Source organism: Nerophis lumbriciformis, linkage group LG21 (genome assembly GCF_033978685.3).
Source record: "Nerophis lumbriciformis linkage group LG21, RoL_Nlum_v2.1, whole genome shotgun sequence".
NCBI lineage: Eukaryota > Metazoa > Chordata > Actinopteri > Syngnathiformes > Syngnathidae > Nerophis > Nerophis lumbriciformis.
In genome coordinates, this window is record NC_084568.2 from 14,022,134 (window position 1) to 14,048,966 (window position 26,833).

The window sequence follows — 26,833 nt, forward strand, 5'->3', positions numbered from 1 at the left end:
CTGTTTCTCAGCTGTGGTTTGCAGCGGTTGTCAGTTGTAATACACTTTTCCACCACACGTGGCAGCAATGACAATATCAAATAGAAGAAATCTGAGCTAAAGTCATAAGGAAGTTTCTTAAGCGCAAAAATTATGACTAAAGTAGTGAAACTGTATTTTAATTTGCACTTTAGTTTTATTGACAGTTTACTTAAGAAACATATATTGTTATTATTATTATTTATTCACATAATTAGAATGTATTTATTTTAGCACTGCGTAATTGTAAGTATCGTATTTTTCGGCCTATAACCCACACCGGAGCCGCACCCACTAAATTTTAGAATAAATATTTTTTTATATATTAGCCACACCGGACTATGAGACTCAGATAAATACCAGTTCGTTGTGAAATTAGATATTTACGTATTTTGTAAATGTTTATTTACATACCTTAATTGTTTCCAAACAGTGCCAATATCATGGCAGTAAAACGGTTGATCAAACAAAACAGAAGTAATTGATGTCTTTATTATTCCTATATGAGATGAATTGGATTAGATTAGCCGCACCTTTGTATAAACTGCAGGGTTCAAATCTTGGGGAAAAAGGTAGCAGTCTGGAAAATAAGGTGCCGGTAAATGTATTTTTCATCAGTTTTTATAAGTGCCTTCTTTTGCAGTATATTTGATTAGCATTTATTTTTGTAATCCGCCTGACCTAAGCCTTGATAATAATGATAGTACTATTTGTGATTTGCACATGCTAATTCAGTGTTAATATTTGAGTGGGCCATGAAGTCAAAAAGGTTAAGAACCCCTGCTTTAAAACAGGGGCTCTTAACCTTTTTGACGCCGGGGCCCAACTTTCCACTACTGAAGGGCCCGGCGCCCAGTGGATTTTTTACACTGAAATTAGAAATCTTACTGTTACTTTCAATCATATTCAATAGTTACCTATTTATTTAACACTTACACCTTAAGCTTATTTAGACTTATTAAGGAAATTAGTATGAAAACTATTTGAAATACTATGTTTTGCTAAAATAAAAAACATTATGAATAGGTTTCTAATAGAGATGAATTAGTATGAAAACTATTTGAAATACTATGTTTTGCTAAAATAAAAAACATTATGAATAGGTTTCTAATAGAGATGTCCGATAATATCGGATTGCCGATATTATCGGCCGATAAATGCTTTAAAATGTGATATTGGAAATTATCGGTATCGGTTTCAAAAAGTAAAATTTATGAGTTTTTAAAACGCCGCTGTGTACACGGACGTAGGGAGAAGTACAGAGCGCCAATAAACCTTAAAGGCACTGCCTTTGCGTGCCGGCCCAATCACATAATATCTACGGCTTTTCACACACACAAGTGAATGCAATTCATACTTGGTCAACAGCCATACAGGTCACACTGAGGGTGGCCGTATAAACAACTTTAACACTGTTACAAATATGCGCCACACTGTGAGCCCACACCAAACAAGAATGACAAACACATTTCGGGAGAACATCCGCACCGTTACACAACATAAACACAACAGAACAAATACCCAGAACCCCTTGCAGCTCTAACTCTTCCGGGACGCTACAATATACACCCCCCCACCTACCTCAAGCCCCCCCCCCCCCCCCCATCCCGCCCACCTCAACCTCCTCATGCTCTCTCAAGGAGAGCATGTCCCAAATTCCAAGCTGCTGTTTTGAGGCATGTTAAAAAAAAAAAAAGCACTTTGTGACTTCAATAATAAATATGGCAGTGCCATGTTGGCCTTTTTTTTTCCATAACTTGAGTTGATTTATTTTGGAAAACCTTGTTACATTGTTTAATGCATCCAGCGTGGCATCACAACAAAATTAGGCATAATAATGTGTTAATTCTACCTACGACTGTACATATCGGTATCGGTTGATATCGGAATCGGTAATTAAGAGTTGGACAATATCGGAATATCGGCAAAAAAGCCATTATCGGACATCTCTAGTTTCTAACCTAAACTGTCAAAAAAATGAAAATGAAAATGAAAATACCGCTTTAGTCATACATTTTGCGCGAAAGAAACTTCTTTGACTTTAGCTCCAGACTTCTTCTGTTTGTTTGATTTTGTCATCACTGCCACACGTGGTGGAAAAGTGTATTACAACTGAGTACCTGCTGCGGCCCATATGGAGCACAGCTGAGAAAAAAATATTTTTTGGCGGCCCTATGGTTGAGAAACATTGCTTTAAACCACATTACATATTTTTGAACATTATAAACTAACATTATTGTTTGCTTTTTAGATGGAGTTTGTGGGCAAGGCTGGCGAGAGTGGAGGCGGGATGTTTGTCGTCAGTATCTTTTTTTGTGTTAATTGGCACTGAGCTCTTTATTGATGAAACACAAAGGGCCTGGTCTACAGCTGGTTTGCAGATGGCAGTAATGTATAGATTACGGCGTGTTGGCTTGTCAGTTCAGTCTTTGCTGATATAAGCCTTTTGTTGCGCCCTAAAAAGTGTTCATACTGTATTCATATTGTACTTAGTACACACCAGCTGTTTGATTTTCAAGTGCTTTTTAGTTGTAGTTTTCATTAACAATTTTGGAGGTTTTGAAATCGCCATGTAAAATCACTAATGCTAATCAGTAGCATGTCATTGGCAAAGCCAATGTATATTTGCATCAAGCTCGGGCAGTTTTTGAAAAGCCGAACCTTACCTAACTTACGTTGGAGCATTTTTGGAGTCAATTTCTTTGTTGGAGTGGAAAATTGCAACATCACCTAGAGGTAGTTTGGCATAGTCCGCTCTCAGTGCTGCTGGAGTGATCGCCAAGTGCCGAAGTGCAAATAGCTCCGGCTGAGTGACGTCACCCACAACCCAGGTACCGTAACATGGCACCATTAGATTTTACGTGGGACTGTCGGGATTCGGTCGGTGCCAAAAAAGTACCGGATTCGGTACTAAGCCCTATTCCAGATGCATGAATGCGCTGCTGGGTTGTGATGGTGCACCGCGTCAGCGAGCTAAAAATAGTTCCCGTTGTTTTTATTCTACACTGCATGTTACGGATTATATATAGATGTGTGCTGTTAGTCCAACAACATCGCACACAGTTTGGAGAACATAACATAATTGTGAGGTAAAATGAGTGTTTCCATGGCCACAGCCTGCACCAGTTATCAATTGTCGTCGGCGATCACTCGAAACGAGTATGATTGTCCTCCTGTTGGTGGGATTGCCTTCAGGAGAACGCCTGTGCGTGAAATCTTTTAAAGTGGGGAGACTGGTGCACAGACAGCCACCACAATGTCTTTGGCAAAAAGAAGGCCAGGGTCCAATGGCATGGAGACCAAGACAATTGGTCCCATCTTTGCTGCAGCCTTCTTCCGCCTTTGTGACCGTTGTGGAGCATCTATGCAACCATACTCAGCCGTTGAGGTCTTTTTCGACGAGGGAGACGCGCAGACTCCAACGTCACTTCCATGCAACACGGCCATTAATGGTACATGCTATTTTATAGTTTGCACATGCTGTTTAGCGTCTGGTAATTGGATCAAAATATGGATTATTTTCCTGACGGTTGTGTCAGACTTGCACCAAGCGCTGGCCAATCTAGCGCGGGCCACTGTGGAATCTGCTGTACAAGAGAGGTGAGCTTGTGCTGTCATCCTTCTACACCAGTAAAACGTATGTCTTGAACTTATTCCCAATGATTTATATTTTTTAGGTTTGGGTCACGATCCGCTCGCATATTTCGTCTGCTGCTAAAGAAGAAACACCTGGAACAGAAGCAGGTGGAAGATTTTGCTATGATTCCAGCCAAGGAGGCTAAAGACATGCTCTACACGCTTCTCTCACAGAACCTGGTCCAGCTGCAGGTAACAACGTGAAGACGTCCTCTATAGCAGGGTTCCCCAACCTTTTTTTCACCAGGGACCGGTTTATTGTATGCATTATTCTACGTGTGGCAGATAAAAACAGCAAAAAAGTAGCCTTTGGCTACAATCTGGCACATCAACATTTTATATGTCCATTAATGTGCACTGTTTAATGTACGATAACAAAAGAGTTGTAATACACATCTATTAACAAGCTTATTGGTGTGTTTAGTGGGACAGGCGAAAGTTAAGTCGGAGAAAATGCGGTAGTTTATAAATTAATTATTTGTTTCTGCGAGGCCCGGCAGCAAATGCGTCACGGACCAATATTTTGTTACCGGTACCAAAATGGATTTCGATACTTTTCTAAATAAAGGAGACCACAAAAAATTGCATTCTTGGCTTTATTTTAACAAAAAATGTTAGGGTACATTAAACTTATTGCAAGTTTGTCCTTGAATAAAATAGTGAACATACGAAACAACTTGTCTTTTATTAGTAAGTAAACAAACAAAGGCTCCTAATTTAGCTGCTGACATATGCAGTAACATATTGTCATTTTTCAATCTATTATTTTGTCAACATTATTAAGGACAAGCAGTGTTGGGTTAGTTATTGAAAACCAGTAACTAGTTACAGTTACTAGTTACTTTATTTCAAAAGTAACTCAGTTACTAACTCAGTTACTTAAACAAAAAAGTAATGCGTTACTGTGAAAAGTAACTATTTAATTACTTATATATATTTTTTAATTTTCTTAAGGCCCCATTTAATGCCCTTTTAGCCTTCATTTCAGTACTGTTATTGCACTGGAGGATAATACAATCTGTTGATCAACTTGACATGCATTTGCATTACTGAACTCTGCTAAGCAATGTGGTCTACATACAATACACAAAGACAAAGATATGTTTCAAAGGGCCAATTTGTTTCAGACCAGAACAAATTGACAAAACTATTTTAAATAGCTGCAACATAACATACATAAGTAACAAGCAGCATAATAACAACATAGCTGTAAACCAAGAAAGGCACACTACATATATAAAGCCTAACCAGGCGTTTTTTTATCTTAAGGAATTCTGAAATAAAATCATGTCTGAAGCCCAGAACACTCTACACATTTCCCCACTTAGTTTAGAGAAAAGGAAATATTAGCCTGGCCCACTAGTATCCCTATTTAGGTTTGTGAACTTTATAGTCTAAACATTTACAGTGATGTGATAATTAAACACTCTAGAAGTCTAGAATGAAAGAGTATATAAGAGAATTGACATAGTGTGTGTACCTTCAGTGTGCAGTGCCTCGTTAAAATCCAGCCGCTGTTGGAGGTGGAGGTGAAGTGTGTGTCTCTTTACTAGCTTCGTCGAAGCATGTTGTTTTTGTAGCTGTTTCAGCATATTTGAATTGCGAGGATAGGATCTTTGATCCAAGACACAACTTACATTCAACTAAAATGTTCTTTTCTTTGTGGTCGATAAAAGAAACGTACTGAAAATATCTCAATTTTAAGAAACTCGGCTTCAGGGTTCGTCATGACGTCTTGTTAGTAGACACAGACACGCCCCCTCCCCCCCACACACACACACATGTACACACAGACAGTGCGCGGCGCGCCTCTTCCTTGTCGCCTTTTCCGCAGCGCTGCAATAAAACACTCAGATCTTCTCAGTTTCTAGCCGATACTGCGTTATTTTGCGTTATTTTTTATGTAGTAACGCATCATGTAGTAACGGTAACTGAGTTACTGAATATAAAAAATAACGCGTTAGATTACTATTTACCGCCGATAGTAACGGCGTTACAGTAACGCGTTAGTCCCAACACTGAGGACAAGTGGTAGAAAATGAATTATTAATCTACTTGTTCATTTACTGTTAATATCTGCTTACTTTCTCTTTTAACATGTTCTATCTACACTTCTGTTCAAATGTAATAATCACTTATTCGTCTGTTATTAGTTTTGGATGATACCACAAATTTTCAGAGGCGGTATAGTACCGAATATGATTCATTAGTATCGCGGTACTATACTAATACCGGTATACCGTACAACCCTAGTGTGAATGTATTTGTGATGAGCCGCCACAAATATATGACTACGAGGCACATGGTTCATTCTGTAAAGTGTACGCCTGATGTAAGAGATCTGTTTTGTCCGCAGGAAATCCCCAAAACTCCAGACTTTGCACCCTCTCGTACCTTCTATCTTTACACGGTCAACCAACTGTCCACTGCAAGGATGTTGCTCCAGAACTGCTACAAGGTAAAAACACATGTAACTTCATTATAAGCATAATTCTGTCTTTTTGTCCTAACAAAGGCTTTGCTTGTGCAGACTGTGGCCAACCTCATAGAGAGACGACTGTTTGAGACGACAAATAGCAAGTGAGTGCGTTGTGAGCAGGGATTTTGTGCCCTTTGAAGACTGTCTAAAAGCCTTTTTTTTTTTTTTTTTTCTTTCAATAATTGTCAGGCGTCTGCTGGAGAAGTCCCAGCGCATTGAGGCCATCATGGCCTCCCTGCAGGCCAGCGGGGCGGAGCCGGAACAGTTGACGGAGGTGGAGGAGATGATCACCGCTTCCGAGAAGCAGCAACTGGAGTCTTTGCGGCTTCACGTCAACAAGTATGACGAGTTAGCGGTTCTAGCTTCAAACAGACCCTCCAGGAATGTACAATGTTGTGACTTCACCGATTCACGCAAATGTAACCAATCCCTTCAAACCCTTGAAACTTTGTCCATTCCTTGTAACTTTACCATATATTTTGGCCAATCGTCATTTTCATCAACAGAATTAGTGTTTGAGCAGCGCTCAAACGTGCACATTAACTGTCTAACCAAAACTTATTGTGTAGGCAAACCAATATCTAACAATATCTCAACTCTTTTTAAAAAATGTTTTTATTTTTGCTCTAACGAAAATTTATCGTCCCCACTATTAACTAATTTTTCCTAGTCAAATCTTTTTTTGTTGTTGAAATAAACAAATGTGTTGTAATGCCGGGTAGGGTTGTACAGTATACCGAGATACTAATGAATCATATTCGGTACTACACCGCCTCTGAAAAGTACCGGTCTGCCACCCCCCGCATCCCCGTCGTCGTCACGTCGTGTCATTTACGAGCAGAGGAGCATGTTCGGCAGTGCACAATCACAGAGTACTTACTAGCAGACACAGTGTGTAGACAGAAAAGGGAGAACGGGCGCATTTTGGCCTAAAAACTAACGATAAAGGTGAAGTTATAACACTGAAACGCCCTCAGGAAGAGGTGCTTTAAGACATGGCTATCTAGCTAGCGGCTAAAGTCCAGCCCCAGTCTGCAGTCATGTAGCTACTTCTAAATCACTAATCCTCGCCTCCATGGCGACAAATAAAGTAAGTTTCTTACAAGTATCATGCCTGCAGGACGAGGAATATGGAAGTAGAATTGTCTCAATATAATATTAATACATATGCATATATTCATAAATATACAAATACAAATACAAATGTAATATACAAATAAATAAATAATTTGTATGAATAAACGCGTATTTGTAAATATACTTTTGAGATTTGAAAATATATACAAATAAAATGTATAAATATAAAAATGTGACATACAAATAAATCAATAATTTGTATTAATAAACGTGTATTTGTAAATATATTTTTGAGATTTGAATATAAATATGCTTGATTTTGTATTTGTATTTGTATTTCTATTGAATTTGCATATGTGGATGGCCTTTTTGCTTTTGTGTCGATGAAACATTCCTCCCACAAACAAGATGCACAAATAAATGTGACCTACACACTCGCCTAAACAACCAGCAGAGGGCACTGCAGCCAGAAGCTTGCCAAGGGACATGTAAGCAAATATTAACATTGCTGTATGTATACTTTTGACCCAGCAGATTTGCTCACATTTTCAGTAGACCCATAATAAATTCATAAAAGAACCAAACTTCATGAATGTTTTTCGTGACCAACAAGTATGTGCTCCTATCACTCTATCACAAAAAAATAAGAGTTGTAGAAATTACTGGAAACTCAAGACAACCATGACATTATGTTCTTTACAAGTGTATGTCAATATTTGACCACGACTATATATGTATATATAGGTTACTTTTGTTTCTTTGTGTTGTCGTAAAACGAGTAAAACCTCAATATTGGTTTTCCAAACTGTGCTCACATTTGTGAGTAAATGAAATATATTTTGTCAAATTTGTAGAAAACCTTTGGCTGAAATGACAACAAACACTTCAAACATTGATAACAAATGAATAAAATCACAAGCTAATAAGCTTCAAACCATCGCAACTTTTGCCGTAACTTTTTGAAAAAGCTACCACCAATTCAGGCAATCACAAAAAAAAGCCACCGAAATCCTGGAGTGACTGGATGGCACCCTGCTCGATATTTTCATGTAACAGCACTTTGCTAGCACTTGTTGAATCCACTTCCTGTCGTTCCCCCAGGTTGGATTCAGCAGAGACCCAAGTGGATGAAACCATCTTTCTGCTTGAATCTTACGTCCAGGCCACCGTCTCATCCTCAAGCTGAGTAAGACTTTGCCTGTCCAAAAGTACTTAGACCTTGTGCATCAGTAATGCCGAACGTGGCTCTTTTATTGTTTGTTGACTTTTGAGTTGCATAAAATCTGATCAGAATGTTGTTTATTTCCTGAAAATTCTAAAACATAATTTGGATTGAAAAGTCATCACTAGGCGATAATTACTGATATGTTTTATGGGTAACACTTTAGTATGGGGAACAAATTCTAAGTAACAAAGACTTAATTTAGAGTTATTTGGTCAGGGTTGGGGTTAGTAATGGTGAATATGTTCCCCATACTAAAGTGTTACCGGCTTACTGGTTGTATAATAAGGCCATGCAGAATAAGGCATTAATAAGTACTTAATAATGACTAATTAAGAGCCAATATGTTACTATTTTGCATGTTAATAAGCAACTAATTAATGGTGAATATGTTCCCCATACTAAAGTGTTACCGTTTTATGACCTATGGAAAATAAGGACCAGGAAAAACATATTAAGTGTAAACATTTGTATTTCAAATGTAACCTTCCTCTGATTATAATCCCCTCAGCTATCAAGGCAGAAAAGAAAGGAAATGTCAACACAAGCATGGAAAACACTCATCCATCCATCCATTTTCTACCGCTTATTCCCTTTGGGGTTGCGGGGGGCGCTGGAGCCTATCTCAGCTACAATCGGGCGGAAGGCGGGGTACACCCTGGACAAGTCGCCACCTCATCGCAGGGCCAACACAGATAGACAGACAACATTCACACTCACATTCCCACACTAGGGCCAATTTAGTGTTGCCAATCAACCTATCCCCAGGTGCATGTTTTTGGAGGTGGGAGGTAAACAAAATTGTGAAATCACATTGAAAAAGTGCAAAAATAAGGAATATGTAAGAAGTGCTTAATAAAGTAACAAAATAGACTTAATAAACTTAAATTGTCTGCAGGTTTAGTGCCAGGAAGTTACAGCTGTGCTCTAAAGGGTGAGTGCAGCTAAGGTGGTGTGGTATTAGTCCGACTACGGTCTGTTTGGAAAAAAATTAAAAACACTGCAATACTTTCTATTCTCTTTTCACTCCATGCAAAGAATCAACTGCGAGACATCAAGATGGCGCAACTAAACTTGATAGTTGATACTGTTACCTGATTGGCTGTTACTAATCAGTGATCACTTATTGCGTTGCTCGGTTACAGTTCATGCAACCAACCTTGCTTTGCAACTTCCACTTAAAAAAAATCATTGTTTTATTGGACACATGTTTTATTGATATCGATTACATGTCTTTCGCGATATATATTGATATCGTTTTTATTGCCCAGCCCTACATACCACAACATTACGGCTTCACTCCAAAGTCGACGGCCCTCAAACATAGACTACGTTTACACTGCAGGCCACAGTGGTCCAAATCAGTTTTTTTTAAATCAGATTTTTTTCCATCTGACCTTTATCAGACTCCAGTATTAAGGTGCACAGGCCCCAATGTGGCCTCGATGTCGCTTGTATGCGCAGTTCCACAAAGTCAAAACAAAGGAAGTTGACCGGATTCAAGGAAGTCGCTACTACTCAGTGCTGTGCCGTCAGGGCCAGCAAGGCCTAACACAACCAGAAATCATGATCATGATTAAAGATAAAAGTAATTTTTAATTTACTTTCCCTAAATATATAAAAATATTAATATTCTCTTCATGTCATATTATGCTCCTTCCAGTGCTGTTGTTTTTTAGGTTAGAGTTTTTATCCAATCACAATTCAGCTAGCTTATGTTGCCATGCTGTACTAAATCTGCCCGGGGCCTTCAGAATCAACAATGAACACATGTGGAGTTACTGTATGTACTTAACAGAAAAAGGTGAAGTAACTGAAAACATGTTTTATATTCTAGTTTCTTCAAAAGAGCCACCCTTTGCTCTTATTGTTTTGCACACTCTTGGCATTCTCTCGATGAGCTTCAAGAGGTAGTCACCTGAAATGGTTTTCACTTCACAGGTGTCATAGTTTTTGATGCATTCAGTGACAATCTACTATGTAAATTAAATAGTCATGAAAATAAAGAAAACACATTGAAATGAGAAGGTGTGTCCAAACCTTTGGGCTGTACTGTATGTGTGTGTGTGTATGTATATATATATATATATGTGTATATGTGTATATATATATATATATATATTTATATATTTATATATGTGTGTGTATGTATATGTATATATATATATATATATATATGTGCGTGTGTGTGTATATTTATGTTTGTATATATACTGTATCTGTGTGTGTGTGTGTACCGGTATATATATATATATATGTATGTATTAGGGTTGTACCAAAGGTATACCGGTATTAGTATAGTACCGCGATACTAATAAATCATTTTCGGCCCGCAACCCCCTGCGTGGATGGTAGCCATCCACAAGCTTCTGGTTGAATTTTTGACCACTCCTCTTGACAAAATTGGTGCAGTTCAGCTAAATTTGTTGGTTTTCTGACATGGACTTGTTTCTTCAGCATTGTCCACACGTTTAGGTCAGGAATTTGGGAAGAACATTCTAAAACCTTCATTCGAGCCTGATTTAGCCATTCCTTTACCACTTTTGACGTGTGTTTGGGGTCATTGTCCTGTTGGAACACCCAACTGCGCCCAAGACCCAACCTCCGGGCTGATGATTTTAGGTTGTCCTGAAGAATTTGGAGGTAATTCTCCTTTTTCATTGTCCCATTTACTCTCTGTAAAGCACCAGTTCCATTGGCAGCAAAACAGGCCCAGAGCATAATACTACCACCACCATGCTTGACGGTAGGTAGGTGTTCCTGGGATTAATGACCTCACCTTTTCATATTGCTGGGTATTGTGGCCAAACAGCACAATTTTTGTTTCATCTGACATCACATGGACAAAGATAAGACCTTCTGGAGGAAAGTTATGTGGTCATAAAAATATTTTTAAACTTGGGACTAATCCGGCCCGCGGGTCGTAGTTTGGGGACCAATGGGTTAGAGCAGGGGTCCCCAAAGTTTTTTGACTCGGGGGCCGCGTTGGGTTATATATATATATATATATATATATATATATATATACCTATGTGTATGTGTGTATGTATATATATATATATATATATATATATATATATATATATATATATATATATATACCTGTATGTATATGTATGTATATATATATATATATATATATATATATATATATATATATATTCATTCATTCCGAGCGCAATGATGTCACGTTATCGATGGGAACATGCATTTTTAGACAATATGATTTGCCTGAGCTGCTAGGAAACACAGAGTAACAAGCAGTAGAAAATGGATTAGAAAGGACAGATTGAAAAACAATTATAATTGAAAGAAACCCAAAAAAACCGTTTTTTGTTTTTTTTCTTGGGATTTCCCGCTGGCCGGATTTTGGACGCTTGTTTGGGGACGCCTGATTTAAATATTCATCAAATATAAACATCTTTCCATCCATCCATTTTCTACCGCTTGTCCCTTTCGGGGTCGCGGGGGGTGCTGGAGCAGCTGAGATAGGCAAATATAAACATTGGAAGTCAAATAAATGTGTAAGTAGTTTCAATTATTTGGCTTTATATTTATATTCAATTTAATAACGCCTCATGGAAATTGGTGGTGTTTCCGAAACCAAACGACAAATACTTTTTTTTTCTAGTTTGAATTTATTTCAGCACAAAGTTGGACAAGTCTGACAAGCGGTGATGGTTTGAAATATGAAACGGTGAGCATATTAAATAGAGCAAATGCGGTTTAGTACAATACCAAATAAAAAAAATACTATTTACATAAGTGCTCCCAATCCTGGAAGTAGTGGGTAGTGCATTTCTGTTGGAGCCCTGATGGGCGTGGTCTCCGGGCCTGGGCGTGGGCTCGCAAATATCCACCTCAGTCCTCGTGGTTCTCGTCGTCTCTGTGTTTGCGTGCGAAGAAGCCGAGCTGAGGGAAATAGACACCGGGTCGCGCTCTGAACTTTGACTTCCTGAACTTGAAGAGAGGAGCTCAAATACCTTCCACAGGATGAAGATGATGAGGGCCAGCAGCAGCAGACCACCGATGATGCTGCCGATCAGAATCCACAGTGAGATGGGAATGGCTCTTCCCTTCAGGACCTCCAGTACAGTCTTAGGACAAGAAGACATATTAGATGAAGGAGAACTGTATGGATGGAGCGCGTCGTACTGACCTCTCTCCACACTGTTCCTGTTCCCAGAGTGATGAGGTTGGTTTCTTGAGGTGCAATCTGATACGTGCTGATTATCCTTGCCGACTTATATTTGGCCTGCAGACAAAAAGGAAAAACATAGAAAAGTTGAAATGACTAAGAAGATGCTACTTCTTTCCTGCGGCTAATTCTTAACAGTCATAATGTTTTGTATTCATCAAATACAAACCCCAAAACCAGTGAAGTTGGCACGTTGTGTAAATGGTAAATAAAAACAGAATACAATGATTTGCAAATCCTTTTCAACCTATATTCAATTGAATAGACTACAAAGACAAGATATTTTAACATTCAAACTGGAAAACTTTTATATTTTTGCAAATATTAGCTCATTTGGAATTTGATGCCTGCAACATGTTTAAAAAAGCTGGCACAAATGGCAAAAAAGACTGAGAAAGTTGAGGAATGCTCATCAAACACTTATTTGGAACATCCCACAGGTGAACGGGCTAATTGGGAACAGGTGGGTGCCATGATTGTGTATAAAAGCAGCTTCCATGAAATGCTCAGTCATTCACAAACAAGGATGGGGCGAGGGTCACCACTTTGTGAACAATTGCGTGAGCAAATTGTCGAACAGTTTAAGAACAACATTTCTCAACGAGCTATTGCAAGGAATTTAGGGATTTCACCATCTAAGGTCTGTAATATCATCAAACAGTTCAGAGAATCTGGAGAAATCACTGCACGTTACATTGAATGCCTGTGACCTTGGATCCCTCAGGCGGTACTGCATCAAAAAGCGACATCAGTGTGTAAAGGATATCACCACATGAGCTCAGGAACACTTCTGAAAATCACTGTCAGTAACTACAGTCTGTGGCTACATCTGTAAGTGCAAGTTAAAACTCTACTATGAAAAGCGAAAGCCATTTATCAACAACACCCAGAAACGCCACCAACTTCGCTGGGCCCAAGCTCATCTAAGATGGACTGATGCAAAGAGTAAAAGTGTTCTGTGGTCTGACGAGTCCACATTTCAAATTGTTTTTGGAAACTGTGGACGTCGTGTCCTCCGGAACAAAGAGGAAAAGAACCATCTGGATTGTTCTAGGCGCAAAGTTGAAAAGCCAGCATCTGTGATGGTATGGGGGTGTATTAGTGCCCAAGGCATGGGTAGCTTACACATCTGTGAAGGCACCATTATTGCGGAAAGGTACATACAGGTTTTGGAGCAACATATGTTGCCATCCAAGCAACGTTATCAAGGACGCCCCTGCTTATTTCAGCAAGACAATGCCAAGCCACGTGTTACAACAGTGTGGCTTCGTACTAAAAGAGTGTGGCCTGCCTATAGTCCAGACCTGTCTCCCATTGAAAATGTGTGGCGCATTATGAAGCCTAAAATACCACAACGAAGACCCCGGACTGTTGAACAACTTAAGCTGTACATCAAGCAAGAATGGGAAAGAATTCCATATGAAAAGCTTAAAAAATTGGTCTCCTCAGTTCCCAAACGTTTACTGAGTGTTGTTAAAAGGAAAGGCCATGTAACACAGTGGTAAAAATGCCCCTGTGCCAACGTTTTTGCAATGTGTTTTTGTCATTAAATTCTAAGTTAATAATTATTAAAAAAAAAAAAAAAAAAAAGTTTCTCAGTTCGAATTTAAGTATCTTGTCTTTGCAGTGTATTCAATTGAATATAAGTTGAAAAGGATTTGCAAATCATTGTATTCTGTTTTTATTTACCATTTACACAACGTGCCAACTTCACTGGTTTTGGGTTTTGTAGTTTCACTGAAAAGGTGTGCCATTGTTTGTGCTATGGCGCCATCTTTTGAACGAGTTCGCTCACTGCAGGTGCTGCGGGGTGAACCTCTTCAGTATTTCCTTCTGTTTAGTGCTTTAAACCGGAAGTACAAGTGCCGTTCCGTCTTCTAATCGTCCATAGCGTTTCTACCCGTATGGATTCTTCATTCATCACTCCCAGCAAGGTTTGTACGTTTTACAATATAACTATAACAATTTTTACTTCCTAAAGCGTCTCATGTGTGATGTGGGTAGGAGTGTTTTCATGCATATTTGTACGTGCTATTGTAATGTATTGAAGCTGGCATCATTTGCCTTAGCTAATATGCTAACTGTGTTAGTATTATTAACTTACAATGGCATTCTTTTTGTATTGTTTCAGTTTTGTAAATTCACCAAAACTTCACTGTGGACTTATCGAGTGGCGATGACTTCTGTTTTGTTTGATCAGCCGTTTTACAGACACCGTTTGGAAACAATGAAGGTATGCAGATAAACAGTTACAAAATCTTTCTGTGTAAATAACTCATTTCACAACGTATATATCTGCAGCTTATAGTCCGAAAAATACAGTATTATGCATGCCAGGCCACTAGTATAATGATACTTTGTGAATAAATATGAGGCCGTCAATTGCTTGTTCTTCAGAATAAAAGCATCTTGACAATGTAGTAGTACCTTTGTTTTTGCACATTGCTCACTTTTCATATGATGCGGTTTTCGATGGAAAATTTGCCAAAAATGTGTTCGATTTTTCATATATAATGTTGTCTGTTATTGTTTGTCAAACAGCACACAACTCAGGATGTATATGGTTAGGATTTTATGAGAACCAATATCGATATTGCTTATCGATACCGGTATTCATTGGTACTATATGATTTGTAATTGGTGTAAATCAGTGCTTCTCAATGATATTATCCCACTCTCCACCGTAACTATAAATAGTATTCTCTTTCTATAAAATTGTTATAAGTACACACCTCTGCAGAACCTTATCCTTAATAACATTGAAAGACACAAAAAAGAAAGAAAAACATATCAACTTACAACAAAAAATTAGCATTGTTTTTTAGTCCGTAGCAGAAAAGATTTAAAGTTAATCAAATTGCGTGAATTAAAAAAAATCCTTTAATCTATAACCATTTGACCAACTTCAACCATTTGATACTGAAAACATTTTCTTTATTTATAAAAAAAATAACCTACAAATTTGGGCTGATTTTATTTTTTTAAAATGGCTACAATGAGCACATTTTGTAGTGCAGAGCTTTTTGAAGCAGGGTTTGAAGCATGATACTGATAAAGCATGTTTCTCTGGGTTTTTTGATTGATTGATTGAAACTTTTATTAGTAGATTACACAGTACAGTATATATTCCGTACAATTGACCACTAAATGGTAACACCCCAATACGTTTTTCAACTCACATATTGTTGTGTTACAAACTTTTGTATGGTGTTGCTTCCTTATTTGTCATTATTCCAAGCTGATTATCAGATCCTACCGATACCGATAGTCGTGTCATTTGTCCAGAATTTTAACGGTCCTCCTGGACTGACCCAATCAGGAACCGGTACCAAAAAAAAATACCGGTACTAAGTATACATCCCTACACACGACTAGTCTGTTTTCCAGTGTATCATTCCTCACATCCCATGCTTTGGTGACTCGGTCAGCGTACGTTTTTTCTCAATTCATTAGGACTGCAAAATAATCCAACACGGGGCCAAAAAAAGTTGCGAGTGCCAGCGATTTGCCTAAAGTTATTTGTTGAATTCAATAGTGTTTCTCACTTTTTTCAAATCAAAGCTCTCCCCTCAAGAGTCTTCAATGACGTTAAAAAGGGATTCTAAATGTTTGTGTATCCATTTCATTCATCGGGTATTTGTATTTCACATTGTTTTCTTCGTGCGAAACAATAAATATTCTCTGTAAAATGTTGTCCTAATGTAAACGGATTCATTCAAATGACATTATTTTTTATACAGTAGTAAAAATTGATCAGGATTCTGGATGATCGGGATACTAATGAACACGACGGAACCACGGTACACTTCTTTGTCGTGCATTCCTATTAAGAAGCCTATGAGGAAGCAGTGCCTGGGGAATCTGTGCTGGACTCTCCAAATTCAGGGGCTGAGGTCCCAAGGTAGTTAAAAAACTCCTCGTTGGCACGGCCCCAGGGGTGGGTGAGATCCGCCTGGAGTTCTTTAAGGCTCTGGATGCTGTTTTGGTTGACAAACTCTGCAACGTTGCGTTGACATCGGAGACGGTGCCTCTAGATTGGCAGACCGGAGGTGGTGGTTCCCCTTTTTAAGAAGGGGAACCAGAGGGTGTGTTCCAACTAGTGGGGTCACACTCCTCAGCCCTCCCGTTAAAGTCTATTCAAGTCTACGCCGGAAATTCGAACTGTGGAATCAGTAGGAGCAGTGTGGTTTTCGTCCTGGTCGTGGAACTGTGGACCAGCTCTATACTCTGGGCATGGTCATCAAGGGTGCACGGGAGTTTGTCCAACAATGCTTTGTGGACTTGGTATGCTTTTCGTGTCCCTCGGGAAGTCCTGTGAGGAGGGCTTAGAGTATGGGGTATTGGACCATCTGATTGTGTATAATTGGTATCAGCGTTTGGTCCCCATTTCTGGCAGAAAGTCGGATCGGTTTCCAATTAAGTTTGGACTCCGCCAGGGTTGGCCTTTGTCACTGATTCTGTTCACAACTTTCATAGACAGAATTTCTAGAAGCGGTCAGGGTGTTGAGGGGATGCGGTTTAGTGGCTGCAGGATTAGGTCTCTGCTTTTTGCAGATGATGTAGTCCTGATGGTCCAGCTTAGTGGCCTTGTGGTTAGAGTGTCCGCCCTGAGACTGGGAGGTTGTGAGTTCAAACCCCGGCCGAGTCATACTGAAGACTACAAATAAATGGGACCCTTTGTCCCCCTGCTTGGCACTCAGCATCAAGGGTTGGAATTGGGGGTTAAATCACTAAAATGATTCCCGAGTGTAGCGCACGCTGCTGCTCACTGCTCCCCTCACCTCCCAGGGGGTGAACATGAGAATCGGTCAAATGCAGAGGACACATTTCACCACACCTAGTGTGTGTGTGACAATCGTTTGGGACTTTGGACTTTGACTTCATCTGACTAGGATCTTCAGCTCTCACTGGATCGGTTCACAGGGGATGAGAATCAGCACCTCCAAGTCAGAGTCCATGGTTCTTGCCTGAAAAAGGGGTTGGGAATGAGATCCTTCCCCAAGTAGAGGAGTTCAAGTCTTGTTCACGAGTGAGGGAAGAGTGGATCGTGGGATCGACAATCGGATCAGTGCGGTGTCTGCAGTGATGCAAACCCTGTATCTGTCTTGTCCTAGTGAAGAAGAAGCCGAGCCGGAAGGCAAAGTTCTCAATTTATTGGAGGACAAGATCACGGGTACAAGCGGCAGAAATTATTCCAATGTCGGGTGTCGGAGCTGTGTCCCTTAGAGATCGTGTGAAAAGCTGTCTCATTCGGGAGGAGCTCAGAGCAAAGCCGGTGTTCCTCCTTATCGAGAGGAGCCAGATAAGGTGGTCCGGGCATCTGGTCAGGATGCTCCCTGGACACCTTCCTGGGGAGGTGTTTTTACGGCATGTCCGACTGGTAGGAGGCCACAGAGATGACCCAGGACACGTTAGAGAGACCCTGTACGGAAACTCATTTATTTCCATCATAAAAACGGAACTCGTACGTAGACCGAGAACCTCCTGTATCAATCAATCAATCAATGTTTACTTATATAGCCCTAAATCACGAGTGTCTCAAAGGGCTGCACAAGCCACAACAACAACGTATGTGTCTGCTAACCAGTCCAGGGTGTACCCGGCCTTTTGCTCCAGAAAGTCAGCCCACCCATGACCCTGAACAGTAAGTGTAATTGCCGCTCAAGTGCCTCACCTTTCTGAAAAAGTCATCATGGACTCTCCGGCTAAGGCGAATAACAGCAGCCTGTCCATTGAGGAGCTGCTGGACTTGACACGTCACCTCGATGCACCAGGACCTGCTGCAGTTCTTCAAGACACAAATAGTGTTAGCACTTTTTAGCAGGTCGAATTTGCTTCTGGCACCGCCGGGCCACACCCACCAGGATGTCATTCTGCATCATGTCCTCGGGGTGCAGGGGGCGCACGTCTCTCTGGTGGCCCTTCAGCCGAGCCAGATCGCTGGTCACGCTGCAGTTCACGCCGGTCGCCTAGGCGACAACTTTGTGTGTCACAAACAAGACGCGAAAGGGGACGAGGACAAGGACTTACGTTGTGTGAAGAGACGTCAGTGACCGTCATGAAGACTCTGTCCCCTGCGGCCACGGAGGGCAGGAGCAGCCTGAGCTCCAGATTACTCACAGAGTAACAGCCCAGGTTCTGGATCTACAAAAACCCACAACCATGAGTCTTTTTGGTGTACGGACAAAGCATGGAGGTCTAGGACGGTTTACCTTAAAGTGCGTGTGGAACTCTGGTCCAATGGCTTCTGACATTGTCCTGGTTGGATGCACCTCGTATCGGTTTAAGTTAGAATCGCTGCAGTAGAAAAGAAGAGCGAATCACGTGACCAAGAGAGGCTAATGTAGGTCTGGATTAGTTTTTGCCTCACTCTTGTGAGAATCATGCGTGTGACTGAGGCATTAAGAGTAGGGGTAGGTAAATGCATCCAGTTTCAACTGAAGTGTGCTCAAACAACCACCAGGTAGCATCTGTGAGCAGATAATACTGTATCATACACTAGATTGCCAAAAGTATTTGTCCACCTGCCTTGATTCACATATGAACTTGAAGTTAAAGTTAAAGTACCAATGATTGTCACACACACTAGGTGTGGTGAAATTTGTCCTCTGCATTTGACCCATCCCCTGGGAGGTGAGGGGAGCAGTGGGCAGCAGCGGTGCCGCGCCCGGGAATAATTTTTGGTGATTTAACCCCCAATTCCAACCCTTGATGCTGAGTGCCAAGCAGGGAGGTAATGGGTCCCATTTTTATAGTCTTTGGTATGACTCGGCCGGGGTTGGAACTCACAACCTACCGATCTCAGGGCGGACACTCTAACCACTAGGCCACTGAGTAGTGCCATCCCATTCCTAACCCATAGGGTTCAATATGATGTCGGTCCACATTTTGCAGCTATTACAGCTTCAACTCTTCTGGGAAGGCTGTCCACAAGGTTGCGGAGTGTGTTTATAGGAATTTTCCACCATTTTTTCAAAAGCGCATTGGTGAGGTCACACGCTGATGTTGGTCGAGAAGGCCTGGCTCTCAGTCTCCGTTCTAATTCATCACAAAGGTGTTCTATCGGGTTCAGGTCAGGACTCTATGCAGGCCAGTCAAGTTCATCCACACCAGACTCTGTCATCCATGTCTTTATGGACCTTGCTTTGTGCACTGGTGCACAGTCATGTTGGAAGAGGAAGGGGCCCGCTTGGACTTGGTGATGTAGAGCTTAGATGCAGCTGCTGGGTCATGGAAACCCATTCCATGAAGTTCTCTGCGTACTGTATGTGGGCTAATTGGAAAGTCACATGAAGTTTGGAGCTCTGTAGCAACTGACTGTCCAACTATGTACTTCAGCATCCGCTGACCCCTCTCTGTCAGTTTACGTGGCCTACCACTTGGTGGCTGAGTTGCTGTTGTTCCCAAACTCTTCCATTTTCTTATAATAAAGCAGACTGTTGACTTTGGAGTATTTAGGAGCGAGCAAATTTCACGACTGGATTTGTTGCACAGGTGGCATCCTATGAGCTCACTGAGCTCCTGAGAACGGCCCATTCTTTCACAAATGTTTGTAGAAACAGTCTCCATGCCTAAGTGCTTGATTTTATACACCTGTGGCCGGGCCAAGTGATTAGGACACCTGATTCTCATCATTTGGATGGGTGGCCAAGTACTTTTGGCAATACAGTGTATCTTTCTGTTTCGGACTCATCAGGTCTTCACATCGTGGAAACGGCATTTTTCACTCACACTTTAAGTGAGGGATGAGGCAAGAAGGAACCCAGACCCACTGGATGGTGACTACATACCTGCTGACAAACAAGTCGGGCTCATACTGGACAAAACTCTGCAGTTGGACACTGTTGTCCCCTAACGTGTCTTGTCTCTCGATGCTGTCACTGGTAGAGGATTGAATAAAACCAGTCAATAAGTCGTTAGCGTGCGTGCTAGTCATGTTACCTGGCGGCATTGAGCTTCATTTGGACTCGACTGTGCAGGGCGGAGCAGCTGAACTCAAACTCCAGCATGAAGTTCACCTTTTCGTTGGAAAGACAAAACCGTTGGATGAAAGCACGCGTCACACCTGGAGGGGAGTAAGAATCGGCTGAACGGTGCGCCTACGCCCGCAGGTACCTTGGACTGGGAGCGGAACACCGGGTAGCTGACGTTACACGAGTGGCTGTTGGAACCCACCGCCGTGCATTCAATCTTAAAGTTGGCATCCTCCTGCAGTTGAAGAAGAAATGATGTTCATTTCAGCATCCATCCATTGTTTTTTAATATGCCAGCTGGAGCCTATCCCAATACAATATCAATCAACTAAACTAAGCATTTTCAAGCATAAAAATGGCTAAATTAACCAAAAACAATACTCCAGTAGTAGTTATCGATATTATCGGCCGATAAATGCTTTAAAATGTAATATCGGAAAATATCGGTATCGTTTTTTTTATTATCGGTATCTTTTTTTTTTTTTTTTTTTTTTTAAATCAACATAAAAAACACAAGATACACTTACAATTAGTGCACCAACCCAAAAAACCTCCCTCCCCCATTTACACTCATTCACACAAAAGGGTTGTTTCTTTCTGTTATTAATATTCTGGTTCCTACATTATATATCAATATATATCAATACAGTCTGCAAGGGATACAGCCCGCAAGCACACATGATTGTGCGTGCTGCTGGTCCACTAATAGTACTAACCTTTAACAGTTAATTTTACTCATTTTCATTAATTACTAGTTTCTATGTAACTGTTTTTTATATTGTTTTACTTTCTTTTTTATTCAAGAAAATATTTTCAATTTATTTATCTTATTTTATTTAATACATTTTTGAAAAAAAGGACCTTATCTTCACCATACCTGGTTGTCCAAATTAGGCATAATAATGTGTTAATTCCACGACTGTATATATCACTATCGGTTGATATCGGTATCGTAATTAAGAGTTGGACAATATCGGATATCGGCAAAATAGCCATTATCGGACATCCCTATCCACTAGTATTGGCCACTGGATGAGACTAAAACAATAAGACTGCACTGTTTAATATCAGGCAGCATTGCTAACATTAGCATGCAAACTTTTTTTTAGCCATTTTTGCAGCCGATTACCTCAGAGTCATATAGTTTGGTAATTGACACATACTAACTGTTAGCTGGAGCCTAGCTCAGCTACAATCGGGCGGAAGGCGGGGTACACCCTGGATCTGCTTACTTTCTCTCTTAACTTGTTCCATCTACACTTCTGTTAAAATGTAATAATCACTTATTCTTCTGTTGTTTGATACTTTACATTAGTTTTGGATGATACCACAAATTTGGGTATCAATCCGATACCAAGTAGTGACAGGATCATACATTGGTCATATTCAAAGTCCTCATGTGTCCAGGGACATATTTCCTGACTTTATAAACATAATATACATTTTTTTAAAAACAAAAGAAGATATTGTAATGCCAAAAAATATTGACGTAATCATAGTAGTATCGACTAGATACGCTACTGTACTTGGTATCATTACAGTGGATGTTAGTGTAGATCCACCAATGGGTGACCGGTACTTTGCAGAGGCGGTATTGTACCGAAAATGATTCATTAGTATCGCGGTACTATACTATACTATACTATACTATACTATACTATAGTCAGGTCGGGCTTATACTGCCACGGGTAAGATGTACCCCCGTGCTACCTGCCGCATTCGGGGAGATGGAGGCTCGTAAACCTGGTAAGACAGCCCATCTAGGAGAAGGAAATCTCCAATCTCAAAACCACCGCTGCCTTGCGGTCAACCCACTCGAGGGTAAGGCTAAGGGAGTAAACCCCGACAGAAAATCAGGAGCCGGAGTCCTGAAGGCGGTTTGACGTTGTAGTGTCATTCCGGCAACTCCTGCGGCGTCGCTGGTGCCCAGTTGTATCGACACTCGTCGCTCCCTTGGATCCACCAGCCATGCGGAGAGGGGGGGCTTGCTGCCTGGACAACAGCTTGCCCTCCATAGTTCCATGCCAAGGCCGTGTAGATCCATTGGAGAGGTCCACTGGAGAGGTCACTCCAGCAGATACCGGTTCTAAGCCCATCCGATTGGCGAAAGAAACGGGTGCCAGGGGCCATCTCGCAGTGAGACCCACCCCCTTTTTGGATCTACCCCATCGTCTCCCGAGACGGAAGGATGCCAATGATGACTATACTAATACTGGTATATCGTACAACCCTAATATATATATATATACATATATATATATATACTGTATACAGTTTATATATATAAAGACTCACCCGGGTCCCAGAGTCGGGACCCGGGGTGGACCGCTCGCCTGTGCATCGGTTGGGGACATCTCTGCGCTGCTGACCCGTCTCCGCTCGAGATGGTCTCCTAATGGCCCCACTATGTACTGGACTCTCACTATTATGTTAGATCTACTATGGACTGGACTTTCACAATATTATGTCAGACCCACTCGATGTCCATTGCATCCGGTCTCCCCTAGAGGGGGTGGGTTACCCACATATGCGGTCCTCTCCAAGGTTTCTCATAGTCATTCACATCGACGTCCCATTGGGGTTGTGAGTTTTTCCTTGCCCTTATGTGGGCTCTGTACCGCTGATGTCGTTGTGGCTTGTGCAGCCCTTTGAGACACTTGTGATTTAGGGCTATATAAATAAACATTGATTGATTCATTGATATATATATATATTTTTTTTATATATATATATAAATAAGCTGTGTGTAAAATGGAATGGATGCAGTCATTTTTCAGGATTGAGGCCAGTGTTGGTGTGTAGATGTTTACCCTGATACTGAGGCTGGAGAAGTGCAGGTTGCGTGAGTAGTGCAGCGTCAGGCTGGTGTTGTAGGCGTTTTCTAGTCGGTTCTCCAGTTGGACCTCCACTGACAGACGCCTACGAGGGCTACGGATCACGTAGGGCCTCTGTCTGCACAGGAAACGGGGTATAACCTGACTCGGTAGAACTTAAACATCGGCTTGTTTTTTGGAATCCCAACCCTTACCTGGTCCCAGAGATGTCCATTTGTGCCTGCAGCACCAGGTCCGTGGTGCACACGTCGTCCTCGCCACAGTCCTTAAAGAACGGGATCTAGCGGAGGACACGTGGAATGGACTTGAGGATTTGGTAGAGGTGGGAAATAACCGGAAATACCGCTTTTCACCCACATATTTCTTGATGGAAGTGGGCCAGCCCTCGTCCAACACGGGCCCACTCTCCGTGTTGTTGATCTTGAAGCGCAGGGAGAAGCTAATGGGACGGATGTAGTCTGCCGTGTCCTAGTCGGGACACAAAGTTGGTCTTAGAAACGAGGCGTTGGCCGCAGCTTGCTCGCAATGCTTACATAGACGTGGAAGGGCAGCTTGTAGCAAAGAGTCTGCCCTGTGTGGGCCCGCAGCGACAGCTGGGTCTGCCGGTGGGAGCTGTCGTCAAACAGTGCCCGAGCTGATAACTTCCTGTCGTCCAACATGGCCGACACCCAGAGGTCTGAGGAGAGATCACAAAGGTCACAAGTCGGGGTGGATATTAGGGATGCAGCCTTAAATCTATATACACAATATATATTGCCAAAGGTATTTGGCCACCCATCTAAATGATGAGAATCAGGTGTCCTAATCACTTGGCCCGGCCACAGGTGTATAAAATCAAGCACTTAGGCATGGAGACTGTTTCTACAAACATTTGTGAAAGAATGGGCCGCTCTCAGTGATTTCCAGCGTGGAACTGTCATAGGATACCACCTGTGCAACAAATCCAGTCGTGAAATTTCCTCGCTCCTAAATATTCCAAAGTCGACTGTCTGCTTTATTATAAGAAAATGGAAGAGTTTGGGAACAACAGCAACTCAGCCACAAAGTGGTAGGCCACGTAAACTGACAGAGAGGGGTCAGCGGATGCTGAAGCGCATAGTGCAAAGACTTTCTGCATAGTCAGTTGCTACAGAGCTCCAACATTCCAATTAGCCCACGTACAGTACGCAGAGAGCTTCATGATATGGGTTTCCATGGCCGAGCAGCTGCATCTAAGCCATACATCACCAAGTCCAATGCAAAGTGCAGTGGTGTAAAGCACATCGCCACTGGACTCTAGAGCAGTGGAGACGCATTCTCTGGAGTGATGAATCACGCTTTTCCATCTGGCAATCTGATGGACCAGTCTGGGTTTGGAGGTTGCCAGGAGAATGCTACATTTCGGACTGCATTGTGCCGAGTGTGAAATTTGGTGGAGGAGGAATTATGGTGTGGGGTTGTTTTTCAGGAGTTGGGCTTGGCCCCTCAGTTCCAGTGAAAGGAACTTTCAATGCTCCAGAATACCAAAACATTTTGGACAATTCCATGCTCCCAACCTTGTGGGAACAGTTTGGAGCGGCCTCCTTCCTCTTCCAACATGACTGTGCACCAGTGCACAAAGCAAAGTCCATGACATAGTCTGGTGTGGATGAACTTGACTGGCCTGCACAGAGTCCTGACCAGAACCTGATAGAACACATGGGGTGAATTAGAACGGAGACTGTGAGCCAGGCCTTCTGGACCAACATCAGTGTGTGACCTCACTAATGCTCTTTTGGAAGAATGGTGGAAAATTCCTATAAACACACTCCGCAACCTTGTGGACAGCCTTCCCAGAAGAGTTGAAGCTGTAATAGCTGCAAAAGGTGGACCGACATCATATTGAACCCTATGGGTTAGGAATGGGATGGCACTTCAAGTTCATATGTGAGTCAAGGCAGGTGGCCAAATACTTTTGGCAATATGATAACCATATATATTAAGTTATATTGTTTTGTAGATAAATGATAAAAGCATTTTAAAATGCATTACAAAGGCTCCTAATTTAGCCGCTAATGAATGCAGTAACATATTACAGAAATTCCAGTTGTATATCATTTTCTCCAAACTATTATTAATCTATTGTTAATTTCTGGTTACTTTTTGTTGTCACATGTTCTATCTACACTTCTGTGGAAATATAATAATTCCTTTTTCTTCTGTTGTTGGAATATTTTACATGGGTTTTGCGCAATAGTACACATTTGAGTCTCGGTCCAATACCAAGTAGTTACAGGGGCAGTATTAGTCATACCAATGCGGATACTGATATTTCACATTTTCAAGATCATTGAATGATTCCAATTTTGATCACAATTATAATCAGACAAAAAACACAAATCTTTATCGTCAGACAATTTTATATCATCTATATCAGGGGCCCCCAAACTACAGAGTCCAAAATCCGTTACAAAAAAAGTTAAAACAAATTAAGTTAAAAAAAAAGTAAAAAAAAAAAGTAAAAAAATTAAATAACAAATAAAATAAAAATAAATAAATAAATATATATATATATATATATATATATATATATATATATATATGTATATATATATATATTTAAAATTTTTTTTTTTTTTTTTAAATATGTCTTTTCTAATCCATTTTCTACTGCTTGTTACTCTCGGTGTCTCCTAGCCGCTCAGGCATATCATATTGTCTAAAAATGCATTTTTCCATCGATAACGTGACATCATCACGACCCCAAACAAAAATTTTTAACCCAATGCGGCCCCCGAGTCAAAAAGTTTGGGCACCCCTGATCTATATTGTCGTTATCGTGCAACCCTAATGGATACCTCTCACATTTGAAACAATACTGTACCTGATAATCGATACCTGTATGCAAAGGTACCATTTTTTTAAACTTTTGTGTATTCATGTAGTAATAAAAGTTGTTTTTTTTGATAGTAAAATCTATTTTTGTTAGGTAAACATTGAACACCAAGCTAATATTGATAACTGTTCTGGACAATTATCTTGTGTTTTTACATTTGCAAGTATGCATTTATTTCAGTTTGTCCTTGGTCTATTGCCGTAGTCCGGTAGAAGTCTTTGCCATTAGGTTGAACGTGTTTGGTTGAGCCTTACAAAGTGTACTGATTGATTACACGTCAGCTGTTTGATTGCATCTTAGTTGTTGTTTTGATTGCCAAATTTGGAAGTGTTAAGGTCGCCATGTACGATTGCTAATGCTAATATTAAGCTAGCACATTTTGGAAAAACGCAGCCCTACTTTTGAGCTCTTTCTATCAGGCGTTGCATGCTTTGTTGCAATGGAAAATGACAACATCACTTAAAGACAGGCCACTACGAATACGCCTGTTTGTCCGCACTGTGCTTGTGGCCCCTGCCAAGTCTGCAACCGGACGTGGCGTC

At 40.9% G+C, this 26,833-nt stretch overlaps 2 protein-coding genes across 6 annotated transcripts in view; one reads left to right on the forward strand and one right to left on the reverse strand.

Moving 5' to 3' along the window:
• Window positions 1–26,833, forward strand: part of polr3c (polymerase (RNA) III (DNA directed) polypeptide C) — a 72,388-nt gene that overhangs the window by 36,845 nt on the left and 8,710 nt on the right. The window contains exons 7-14 of one of the 3 annotated variants that reach the window (XM_061982922.1): window positions 2,270–2,321; window positions 3,558–3,618; window positions 3,696–3,846; window positions 6,011–6,112; window positions 6,185–6,234; window positions 6,323–6,472; window positions 8,312–8,396; window positions 8,944–10,451. In XM_061982922.1, coding sequence (XP_061838906.1) covers window positions 2,270–2,321; window positions 3,558–3,618; window positions 3,696–3,846; window positions 6,011–6,112; window positions 6,185–6,234; window positions 6,323–6,472; window positions 8,312–8,396 — 651 coding nt within the window. In that variant the 3' untranslated portion in view covers window positions 8,944–10,451. Of the gene's footprint in view, window positions 1–2,269; window positions 2,322–3,557; window positions 3,619–3,695; window positions 3,847–6,010; window positions 6,113–6,184; window positions 6,235–6,322; window positions 6,473–8,311; window positions 10,452–26,833 lie in introns of those variants that run through there. The other 2 variants (XR_009817600.2, XM_061982921.1) reach the window with 2 other exon arrangements.
• itga10 (integrin, alpha 10) overlaps window positions 11,937–26,833 on the reverse strand; it is a 104,222-nt gene continuing 89,325 nt past the window's right edge. For 2 of the 3 annotated variants that reach the window (XM_061982915.1, XM_061982914.1), the window contains exons 17-30: window positions 23,971–24,113; window positions 23,795–23,905; window positions 23,632–23,717; window positions 23,414–23,555; window positions 20,746–20,838; window positions 20,572–20,648; window positions 20,421–20,510; window positions 18,843–18,927; window positions 18,661–18,774; window positions 18,492–18,599; window positions 18,305–18,418; window positions 12,592–12,687; window positions 12,416–12,529; window positions 11,938–12,344 (exon numbers count right to left, since the gene is read on the reverse strand). In XM_061982915.1, coding sequence (XP_061838899.1) covers window positions 12,294–12,344; window positions 12,416–12,529; window positions 12,592–12,687; window positions 18,305–18,418; window positions 18,492–18,599; window positions 18,661–18,774; window positions 18,843–18,927; window positions 20,421–20,510; window positions 20,572–20,648; window positions 20,746–20,838; window positions 23,414–23,555; window positions 23,632–23,717; window positions 23,795–23,905; window positions 23,971–24,113 — 1,424 coding nt within the window. In that variant the 3' untranslated portion in view covers window positions 11,938–12,293. Of the gene's footprint in view, window positions 12,345–12,415; window positions 12,530–12,591; window positions 12,688–18,304; window positions 18,419–18,491; window positions 18,600–18,660; window positions 18,775–18,842; window positions 18,928–20,420; window positions 20,511–20,571; window positions 20,649–20,745; window positions 20,839–23,413; window positions 23,556–23,631; window positions 23,718–23,794; window positions 23,906–23,970; window positions 24,114–26,833 lie in introns of all 3 variants that reach the window. The other variant, XM_061982913.1, reaches the window with a different exon arrangement.